The sequence below is a fragment of the Diceros bicornis genome, chromosome 11 (assembly GCF_020826845.1).
Source record: "Diceros bicornis minor isolate mBicDic1 chromosome 11, mDicBic1.mat.cur, whole genome shotgun sequence".
Taxonomy (NCBI): Eukaryota; Metazoa; Chordata; class Mammalia; order Perissodactyla; family Rhinocerotidae; genus Diceros; species Diceros bicornis.
The window spans coordinates 56,427,974-56,440,175 of record NC_080750.1 but is presented as its reverse complement, the minus strand read 5'-3'; the positions used below and the strand labels follow the sequence as shown (position 1 = coordinate 56,440,175).

Here is a 12,202-nt window from a genome sequence, read left to right as displayed (position 1 = left end):
TACAAACTATATTTTAAATAAAACAGGCTAAATATGCTCAGGAAAATCATAACTTCTTTATTTACTTCATAAATGTTAGAGTTAAACCAAAAACTGAGTTTATAATATCATGCAGTAATTCAAACAAATGTGGCTCATAAATGAAGTCATCTAGCCAAAAGATCTTCCTTGAGGTTCAATTTTTTTTCTAGAACAATTGCCAACCAGTCTATTTTTAGAATAATCAGTTTAAGAAAAATGAAAAAAGGACAGTTTAAAACATGTAATTAGTTTTAAGGAGACCCGGGCAGTGACTGCCAAAAAAAGATTTACACAAATGCTAGGTGCTTTTCCCGTTTTTACAAACTATTGACTATTGTTTTTTCTGATGTGTAAAAATTACCTTAAATGTTTTTATCATATTAATTTTTACGAGATATCTGTGGAAGGCAATGTAGTTAATGTTAATCAGCTAAAATGCATATTAAATGAAAAATACTAATATAAAAATTTGTTTATCTGTATTGCCATTTTAAACTGTTCTAAAATGTAGGCAGAGCTTTTACTATAAATTTACTTTGTGGTGTAAAAGCTACGTGGTAATTGGTAGCAGCTGAAATATAATGGTAATAGACACACACTTGATTTCCCCCGCAAATTAAAGGAAACACATAAGTTTTCCGAAAGAAGAAAAACATCACTTTCTAGGTGCCAATCAACACGACTTTAGTTAGCTGTAAAAGCAGATTAATTCATTTTCGCAGTTAAATATAAAGAGGATTTTCACACAGAAGATGGAGTCAGAGTCCAATGTGATCTGAAGCAGTACTAATCTGCACAGAGAAAACAATCGGGGACGACTACAGAACCACTCAGAAGATTGCATTTTCCCCTTCCTAACAACCCAGGGCAACTAAACAACATACTGCAGTATTTAAAGGACAATCGAGAACCTGTATAAACTAGAGAACCGCCCAGCCAGCATGCAAAACATACCAACAGAGGATTCATAGCAAGGGGATGGTATTACCTCTTTTATGTAATTCCCTCAGGGGAATATAGTCTCCTCCCCCGTCATAAGGCAAATAGGGATCTGAAGAAGCCTCCATGATTAGAATTTTTAAAAAGAGGAAGAAAAAGAAAAGCTTGCTAGCTTAAAAAGACAGTGGCATTTCTTCCACCCCTGCTGCAGCAGGCAAGGGAGAAGCCATATTTGCCGAGGGTTAGAACTGTATGTAGTTCGACTGGCTGAAGCAACTGGGTTCTTCCACAGTGGATGATGTCATCAAAGGGAAATTATTGCAGCCTGGTTGCTAGTGGCTACAATCTAGCAAGGCTTAGAGGCGGAACAGCTTTCTTAATCAGGTCCTGCTACATATGATGATGACTAAGCTCCAAGTATAAGAGACAAAACTGGTTTGAGAATTTTAAAGCACTCACAGTATAGCTTCTGCAGCATCAGTAACAACTACAGTAAGACAACAGAAACATTATTTCTTTTGGGGTTTAAGATAAATATGAGGGGAATAAAGTATTTAATACAGAGATGTGAAAAGGAAATTCTGGATGTAGACAATGCCCCTTTTCATTTCTAATGTATAAAAATGGAAGCAACACTCTAATAAAGCTGTGGGATTTTATAATATAAATGAACTAATTTTTACGTAGTAATGTCATGTGAGTCATAAAGATAAAGAACTAGAACATATTAAAGGCTTCAAGAGACGGTTTGAAAGTCTATTCTTAATTATCTAAAATGTACTGCAGACTTCCGTGGATTAAAAAATTTAGTAACTGAATAGTTGAATAGTGTTTTGTTTTATTAATCCCCTTCAGCAGCCTCTTGTTTCCTTCCTTCAAGGAACCAGCTAATAAAACATTCTAACTTTTGAGAATTATCAACAAAATGAGTAACATAGCTATTGTTTGTGAAACTATGCAAAAAGATATTAGGATTTACTAGGTAGGAGATTTTCCTAACTCTTCTAGCTTCCTATTTTTCCTATCTCACAAACATTTTGTGCCTTAAAAAGGGGGTGGAGGGGCTTTTAATAAAATGTGTCCCAAAGTGTACTCTTAATTATCTCTTTGCTAGACATTTTTATGAAATTCAGAAATAAAGCAATTTTCTGTTTTAAACTGTCATTCCAAAAAAAACAGCTGATGCTCATTTAAGATGAGTTCAAAATTTTACAACTACCTCTGACGTGACTCCTCTGGACTAGGAGATTCTTTTTCTGAAATAGCTATGTTACCGTAGTGCCACTAAATAAAAATGTGCTATTCATTAGAAGCAATCCCACAGGACTCAGAGGTGCTGTAAAATTTGTTTTCCTAAATATTGAATGTGCCAACCTCTAAGGTCCATTCCAATTCAAGGCATTTATATAAGAATTGAGGGTAAGGGAAGGAAAGAGAGGACTCAGATGGCAGTAAAGAGAAGACAGAAATTCTATTCAATTTGTCTAGTATATGTTAGTTATTTGAGATCTTTTTTAAATTAGGTTAAGTTTTTATATTTCAAAAAGTTTGAACCTCAAAAAGACAGACTTTCTTATAAAATCCCACCTGAGGTTTGGGCAAAAGGGTTCTGGGAAAGAAATATAGACTAGAATTACCGCCATAAGAATATTCTATCTAATTCTGATTCCGGCTATTAACATTTATGATACGACTGTGGGTGATTTTTACTTTGTTTTCTGTATTTTTCAAATTTTCTTGGAAATAATTTTTTTAAACAAGGCAAGCTTTGACAAAGAGCTAACTTTACTAAATTGACTAAATGTAAATTTGGTCCTTGAGTATTTCAGTTCTACTATTATAAGACTTTTTAAAAATATATGCTTTATGGTATTTACAAATAATTTTGTTTTTATGATACTATCTATATTCTTCCAGGCCTTTCAAATGAAAATCTATCTACAAGTTTTCCTGGTATTTATAGGCACTGTCTTAACTTGTTTTTCCTGATTTACAACTTGGTCATAAAGGAAAAATGAAAATGACAGCTAGCTAGCACTAACTAGAGGGGAAGAACACCTTACTCATAAAATATATTGACAACATTGCATAAGTAAAAGTTCTATAGCATAAGTAAGAGCTTTTAAACTATTTTTAAAGAACAAAACTCTTGTATATGTATGCATGTATATATAATATATAAATTGTATTTGTATAGAGTCAAGTTTAGAATGAGACACACTAAAGAACAATTGTTATCACTCAGGAAAGAACAAGGTGAAAGTGAGAAAGACCACGGTAGACTCAGTTTTTACTTTATATAGTTCCATACTGTTTTAAAATTTTAAACAAATATATTACTTAAATTTTAAATAATTACTTTTGTAATAATAAATCTGAAAAATTTTTAAATTTCAAAAGCAAACAAATCTCTCACGCTTATGGTGTCCATGGCTGCCACTTTCTCTTAAAGTAAAAGAATTATTACTCAAGCTAACGCTCTTCCCAATTACACTTTAGAAAAGGACAGGGTAGATTGGAAGGTGTGGCAAAGAAGACCCTGATACAGAATAGGTATTACCAGCCTAATAACCTGAATTACAATTAGAGTGAGGCTGAAGTAGAAAGAGAACAGAAGACAAATTCAAGAATTCCTAGGCACAGCTGGAGTGATGGGGGGTGGAATGCTCAGAATGGAACCTCTGAAGAACAAAAACACTAAAGTGGCAGCACAAAACAGGATTTAAAGTTCAGAAGGGGAAGATACTTCTAATTCCAAATGCACCCTCGATTCTACCTCAACTTGATGTGGGATTCTGGATAAATCACAACCTCTCTGATGTGTGTAATTCAGGAAGGCAGAATAGATGACTATAGATGACTACAGTATGACAACTATATGTTATAACTACACATATATAACTATATATAATATATACAGTATTATAATGTTCAACCTTTAAGCCCCTCCTAACACATGATGGAAGAAATTTACAACATTAGAAATACTTAAAAAAAATGAAAAATGTTTTTTGCCTTTAGATCTAACTACCAATTTACAAGAAAATACGCGAAACAGAGAAACACGTTGAATGACAGCTCAGGAACATAATCGCAAAAACCCAAACTGGAAACAAATGACCTGATTTCTTCAACAAATAAATAGTAAGAAAAAAAGGGAAGGTGGGGAACCTAGAGAATTAAAAAAAAAAAGACTTAAAAGATATATCAATCAATTTCCATGTACAATTTTTTATGAACAATTGAGGAAACATGAAATAGACAAGATATTTGATTTTAAGGAATTATTCATATTTTAGATGTGATAATAACCTTTAAAACAATTCTTATCTTTTAGAGATACATAATGAAATATATATATAGTCAAAGAAAAGCAGAGCTGGACAATAGTTAAAACGGTAAAAACAGATTTTATTCAGGACTACTGCAACAGAGGAAAAGAGGTCTCAATAGAGAACTCTGCTCAATTACCAATGCAACAAGGAAAAGAGAGAATTTATAGCCAAGGAACAGGGAAGGGGAGGGGGCAGTGGAGGGAAAATTACTAAGAGGAAACATGAGGGGTAAGGGGGAATTCTGGCTAAACAGACCTAGCAGGATTCTTGCTGAAGGCAGACCAGGGTGGTCAGATATCAATCACCTGGAGAATGGAGGCGAATGAGGAATCCGAGGTGATGAGGGTGGGGGATTCTGACTAAACCAACTTGACAGGATTCTTGCCAAAATTGAGCAATACAAAAAATGGACAAACAATTCCAAAGCTGAGACCTGGCTGGGAAGAGAATCCAGAAGAACTTGACCAAAGTTTGATCAACAATGGACTCTTTATCGGTATATCTATCTAAAATGATATGTTTCAGATTTATTTCAAAATAATCGGGAGAAGGGAGCAGAGATGAAACAAAATTGGCCATGAGTTGATAATTATTTAAGCTAAGTGATGAGAACAAGCAAGTACACAATAATCGTCCCTATACTTCTGTAAATGTTTTAAATTTTCTGTAATAAAAAGATTCTTTTTAATGAAATGCTTATAAATAAAATCACTTGTATGAGACAAAGGTTATCAAAAAATTGCATCCTTTACTCCTCAAACTAAATATATTACTACTAGAAGCATCAGCTTAACTGCAGTTTACGATGCATTAAGTATAGCTGCTGTACATGTACATTTGAACACACTACATGGCATTAAACTTTAATTTGCTGTCAGTTCTCCTCCCTAAGGAAAAGCATCAGACGGAAAAAAAAAAAAGAGAGACAGCAAAGCTCTCAAGGAGGACAATCCATTCAAGCTACAGAGTTAGCGGCAAAGTTACTGCAGTAAAAAGAAAGAGGATGTGGGAATTCTCAGAAATGACAAGGCAGAAAATAAACTGAAAAAAACAGAATGGCTTTGCAATATTCACACCTCACAAACACAAGACCTTTTAGTTCTCAACATAGCTGTCTGGTTACCCAAACAATGCATCATAGGATTAAAAACATGAAGAAGAATTTCCTTCATAAACATCACACAACCATCACTTTTTCAATATCAGAACCAAAAGAGCCAATATTTTTAATGCCTAAGCAATTCCTTTTCAAGGAAATTGTCAAATATACTCATGCATGAACACAAGCTGGTACAGGACCGAGGAAAAGACTATTTTAAGGGTTCTAAGTCTTAGAAATATTGAAATGCAAATGTATCAATATTTACATTTAAGTATAAATACACTAAATGCTCCAATTAAGAAGTAAACACTATTTAATTGGATTTTTAAAATCCAACTATATGATTACAAGGGTCTCAACTAAAATACACGGATGGAGAAAGGCTGAAAGTAAAAGGATTACAAAAAATAGAGCATGCAAACCCTAATCCAAAGAAAATTGGATACTGATATCAAAGAAGACTTTAAAGAAGAAAAGTATAACTGAAAATAGTCACTTCAAAATAAAAGTAAGGTGGTTCAATTCACCAAGAAGATATAACCTAATAATATGAGATCAAAGTATATAAAGCAAAAATTCACAGAATGACAAGAAGTAGTAGTAGATAAGTCTATAAATAAAGTGAAAACTTTTAATGCATCACTATCAAATACTTGATAGAAATAAACAAGGAGAAAAATCAGTAAGGAAACAAAAGATTTCAATAGAAGATTAACAAACTTTACCTAATGGACATATAGAGAATATCATTAACCAAAAACTTCATATTATACACTCTTCTATAGTATATGTGGAACATTTACAAAAATAGACTTTTTCCTGGATTACAATGAAAGTCTCAAAAAATTTCAACACACTGATATTACACAGTGTATATTCTTTGATAACAAAGCAATAATGTTATAAAGCAATTAAAAACATAACCAGAAATTCCTCATATGTTTGGAAATTATGAACTACACTTCTAAATAACCTATAGGTCAAAATAGATATCATGGGGCTGACCCCGTGGCATAGTGGTTAAGGTTCGGCATGGTCCACTTAGGCAGTGTGGGTTCGCCGGTTCGGATCCAAGGCTCAGACCTACACTACTCGTCAGCCATGCTGTGGCAGCGACCAACATACAAAATAGAGGAAGACTGGCACAGATGTTGGCTCAGGGCTAATCTTCCTCAAGCAAAAAAAACAGGAAGATTGGCAATAGGTGTTAGCTCAGGGTGGCTTCTTCAGCAAAAAAAAAAAAAAAAAAAAAAATAGATATCATTATAAAAGTTAGAAATGATTTTTAACTAGTGATAATGATAATAAAGGCTTATGGCATGGAGATAAAAACAGTATCTAGAGGGATAGTTATAGTTTTAAATGTATTTACCACAAAAGAGCTTAAAATTAAAGAGTTAACCATTCATTTCAAGAAGTTAGAAAAAAAATACAGCAAAATAAACCCAAAGAAAGTAGAAAGAAATAAGATCAGAAATTAATGAAACAGAAAACAAATACATAATAGAAGAGAACAAAGGCAAAACTAGTTCATTGGAAAGACTAATGATTGATAAACCTACAATGACAGTAATTAATAAGGGGGAAAGGAGAAGAGGAGAAGGAAGGGGAAAGAGAGGGAGAGGAGAAGACTACGAGGGCACAAATAATGACTGTCAGGACGAAAAAGGAGACATGACTACAGAACCTACAGGCATTAAAACAACTTTATGCCAATGGAATTTTTAAACAAAAAGGGTAAATTTTGAGAAAAATACAACTTACCAAACTGATCTAGAAAGATAAAATCAGAATAGTGCTATAAACATTAAAGAATTTGAAACAATTTAAAACCTTCCTACCTACAAAGAAAATTCTAAGCCTAGAGTTTCATTGGCAAATGCTACCAAAATTTAAGGAAGAAACAATAACATCAGCCTTACATAAACCCTTCCAGAGACTAGAAAAAGAAGGCATCATCTACAACTCACTTTATGAGGGGAGTATAACCTTGATACTGTCGGGGGAAGAGGGAGAATCTCCCTCTGCCCTTTTCCTTAAGGTTCTTATGGCTGGCCAAATAATTAACAAGACAGGTTAGCAGGAGAAAATAATACCAAGTTTAATAACATGTATACATGGGAGAAACTCAGAAATGAGCAACTCGTCCCTCTGTCTAAGCTGCTTGCTTAAGTATTGCAGCTAAAGGCTAGGAGCGTGTTGGGGGTGGGTAGTGGCCTGGGACTTCAGAGGGCAGGAGGACAATTCTTTTTGGGGTCATCTATAGATAATGTGGTCAGGGAGAGACAGAGTTTTTTGATAAAAGAGGCTTGGTGCCTTTGCTATTGTAACCTCTATCCTACATTATCTTTACAGCCATCATGATAGAAGATCTGTTCCAGGAAGGAGCCACCATGTCAAATTCTTTAGGCAGTTAGTGGGGGAGGTCAAATGTCCCTCAGAGAAAACAATCAAGGTAAAGAGATATATTTCAGGGTGGCCAAATCTTGATCTCCCACAATACCAAAACCTAATGAGAACAGTAAGACAAAGAGAAACTACCAGTCAATTTAATTATGAATATAGATGCAAAAATCCTAAAGAAAGCATAAATAAACAAAATTCAGCAATTTATAAAAAAATAATAGTACATTAATATATCAATGATCAGACTGAGTTTATACAAGGAATGCAAGTTGGTTTAACATTGAAAATCAACTAATGTTTATTAACAGAAAAAAAGGAGACACAAATCAGATGATCATCTCAAAAGATGGAGGGAAAATGATAAATTCAACATCTATTCATAATTTTAAACGGTATATTCTTAAATGAACTAGGAACAGATGTGAGCCTGTTACCTTTTTTTTCTTGTGAGGCGATCAGCCCTGTGCTAACATCCGCCAATCCTCCTCTTTTTTTTTTTTTTTTTTTTTTTTTTTGCTGAGGAAGACGGCCCTGGGCTAACATCTGTGCCCATCTTCCTCCACTTTATATGGGACGCCGCCACAGCATGGCTTGCCAAGCAGTGCGTCGGTGCGCGCCCGGGATCCGAACCAGCGAACCCCGGGCCGCCGCAGCGGAGCGCGCGCACTTAACCGCTTGCGCCACCGGGCTGGCCCCGTGAGCCTGTTACCTTTTAATGTGATAAAAGGTAACACAAAAAGTCCAGATTAAACATGATGCTTAAACTTTGAGATGAATACTTAATGGTGAAACTTTAAACTCAGTACAAGATAAAAGATGCTTGCAATCACCATTTCCATTCAACAGCTTACTAGAGGGCCTAGCCAGTGCAGTAAAGCAAGAGGCGATGGGGAAGGGAAAACTATAAAGACTAGGAAGAAACAAAACTGTCACCATTTGCCAATGATATGACTATACTCTTAAAGGACATCACAAATAAATCATTAAAATTAATAAGAGTTAAGCAAGGTTGATAAATTTTTTAAAAATTAATATTCAAAAATTGAATTTCAAAATATACCAACGAATAGAATATTAAATTTAAAAAAAAATAGCATTCAACAGCAATAGCACTGAAAAAATACCTAGGAATGAATGTAACAAAAAATGAAGACAAAAGTCAATTGGAAAGACTAAAACTTTATTGGAAGACATTTAAAAAGACCAAATACATGGAGAAGTATACCAAGTTCATGAATTGAAAGATTCAAACTGATTTAGAGATTCAATTAAATACCAATCAAAACCCCAAAAGGCTTTTTATGACAAACTGCGGTAAAATTTACATGGAAATAAAAAAGCCCAAGAATAATCAAGACACATATCTTTCATCTTAAAGATAAGGTGAGAAGACTTGCTTTACTAGATACTGTTTATAAAGTTATAGTGATTAAAACAGAGTGCTTTGGGCATAAAGCTAGAAAAATAAACCAACAGTACAGAATAAGGAGTCTAGAAATAGACCCTCCCATATATGAGCCTTGATATATTTTAGAGGTGGCACTGTAGAATAGTGGGTAAAAAATGGTTTTCTTAATAATTGGCATTGGGGCAATTGGCTATCTAATAGTGAAAAAAATTAAATACACCTAATCCATACACACACAAATCACTCAGATGATTATAGACCTAAATGTGAAAGGCAAATAAAGCTCTTACAAAATAATATAGGAAAATACCTTCATGACCTCAGGGTAGGGAAATTTTTCTTAATCAAAACACAAAAAGGGTTAGCCATAAAGCAAAAGATTAATACATAGGACCACATTACAATTAGGAACATTTATTCATAACTTGTTCATTAGAAGAATGCTACAGACTGAATGCTTATAGCTAATCCCCAATGTGTTGGTATTTGGAGGTGGGACCTTTGGCAGGTGATTAGGTGATTAGGTCAGAAGAGTGAAGCCCTCATGAATGGGATTAGCGCCCTTATAAAAGAGACTTCAGAGAACCCCCTCGAGGACACAGCAAAAAGATAGCAGTCTATGAACTAGAAGCAGCCCCTCCTGACTGGACACCAGTCTGCCAGTGCCTTGGTCTTGGACTTCCTAGCCTCCAGAATTGTGAGAAATAAATGTTTGTTGTTTAAGCCACCCAGTCTACAGCATTTTTGTTACAGCAGCCCGAATGGACTAGAGAGTGAAGCACCACCCACAGAATAGAAGATATTTAAAACACATGTAACCAACAAAAAGCTTGTATAAAGAAAATAAAGAGCTTTTAGAAACCTCTAAGATAGACATGCCAATAGAAGAATAGGCAAATTAAGTGAATACATACTTCAGAAAAATTTTCAAATAGCCAATTAGCATGAAAAGATGTTCAACCTCTTTGGCCACCAAGGAAATGCAAATTAAAACCACAATCAAAATCCATTACACAGCCAGCAGACAGATAAAATTAAAAGTCTGACAATAGCAAGTGGTTGGTGAATGTGGAGCAATGGAAGCTCTCATACATTGCTCATTTGAGTGTAAACTAGAATACCACTATGTAAAATATAACCTATGACCCAACAAGTTCACATTGAAGACAAAGTTTGTGCACATATCCACCAGGATACATGCATAATATTCAAAGCAGCACTGTTTGTAACTGCCAAAAACTGTTAAGAACTCAGATCTATCAGTAGTAAAATGAATAGGTAAACTGTGGTACATTCGTAAAAAAGAATAATCTAGTTTAGAGCAACATCACAACAAACAGCTACTACCTGCAACACAGAAGATTCTTGAAAACCATGTTGCATAAAAGCAAGAAACAAAGAAATATATATTGTATGATTCCATTTATTTAATCTTCAAAAATAGGCAATGCCAAATTGTAATCTTAAGGATGCATACTTAGATGATCAAACCATAAAGTAAAGCAAAAAAGTGACTAGACAAAGAGAAAACAGTATTTACCTCTAGGGAAAGGTAAGGGGTTGTGATCAGGAAAGTATACGCAGGAGGCTTCTGGAGTTTGGTAATACTTTATTTCCTTAACCTGGGTGAGTTGCAAAGGTACTTGCTTTGTAATATCTCATTAAACTGGGGGCCGGCCCCATGGCTTAGCGGTTAAGTGCGCATGCTCCTCTACTGGCAGCCTGAGGTTCGGATCCGGGCAGGCACCAACGCACCGCTTCTCTGGCCATGCTGAGGCCTCGTCCCACATACAGCAACTAGAAGGATGTGCAACTATGACATACAACTATCTACTGGGGCTTTGGGGGGAAAAAAAAAAAAGGAGGAGGATTGGCAATAGATGTTAGCTCAGAGGTGGTCTTCCTCAGCAAAAAGAGGAGGATTGGCACAGATGTTAGCTCAGGGCTGATCTTCCTCACACACACACAAAAAAACTGTACAATTATGCTTTATGCAGTTTTCTGATGTGTGTTATATTTCACAATTCAAAAGTCTCTGAGTTAGGGCCAGCCCCGTGGCTTAGCGGTTAAGTGTGGGTGCTCCGCTGCTGGCGGCCCGGGTTCGGATCCCGGGCGCGCACGGACACACCGCTTCTCTGGCCATGCTGAGGCCGCGTCCCACATACAGCAACTAGAAGGATGTGCAGCTATGACATACAATTTATTATTCATTTTTTTCTTTCCTACCCTAAATCCCTCTAGCCTAATCTTATTTACAGTCTCAATCAGTTACAGGTAACAAGTTCATAAGTATCTACAATGACTTTCATTTGTTCTAAGCACAGCTTCTTCCAAGGAATTTCCTCTAAATGTCAGTACTTTAGAACTGTTTATAAACAGGTTCACAGACTCCCTATGATTTTATGCATTTATTTCAGCTTATAATTTTATAGACTTAGCTCATAACTCCTGAAAGCTTTTTCAACTGAAATTCTTAATTGGAACCACACACAAAACATGATTAAACCGACTATTTTCTCAGTTCTCCCAAGAACAGTTCCCCTATAGGTAATGTTCCACATGCACAGGAGAAAAGTTAATTCATTACATCATGACATTAGGGTGAGAGAGGCTGAGTACACATACAAAAAAATTATTCATTGACTTAATTTTAGTTAACTTTGTGGAGTTTTTAAAAAATAATTTAATCTTTTTTTTTGCAAAGCAATGACAATAATTACAGGTGATATTTGAGATACAAATCATCAGGTTCTATATATTATAATTAAAACTAAGATCACTTCTTTCCAGTGACCTTTCTGATGACATCCATCCAGTATTTTAGGCTAATTTTATCAAGGCATCACTTTATAATACAAGTTCTTTTTCCTAGTTCATTAGTAACATCTTGAATTATAGCACTTCATAAACTTAGTATGGGTCAGTCTTCCCCAAATGCATTACCTTACTCTTACAGAAACATACAAATTTGGGAAGTCCCCTACTCCACAC

The 12,202-nt window shown here is 35.0% G+C and overlaps 1 protein-coding gene across 6 annotated transcripts in view; it reads right to left on the bottom strand.

Moving 5' to 3' along the window:
- Positions 1-12,202, bottom strand: part of CLCN3 (chloride voltage-gated channel 3) — a 91,866-nt gene that overhangs the window by 53,356 nt on the left and 26,308 nt on the right. The window contains exon 1 of one of the 6 annotated variants that reach the window (XM_058550345.1): positions 1,010-1,187. The exons of 4 other annotated variants lie outside the window; for them this stretch is intronic. In XM_058550345.1, coding sequence (XP_058406328.1) covers positions 1,010-1,088 — 79 coding nt within the window. In that variant the 5' untranslated portion in view covers positions 1,089-1,187. Of the gene's footprint in view, positions 1-1,009; positions 1,188-12,202 lie in introns of those variants that run through there. One more of the 6 variants, XM_058550349.1, reaches the window with a different exon arrangement.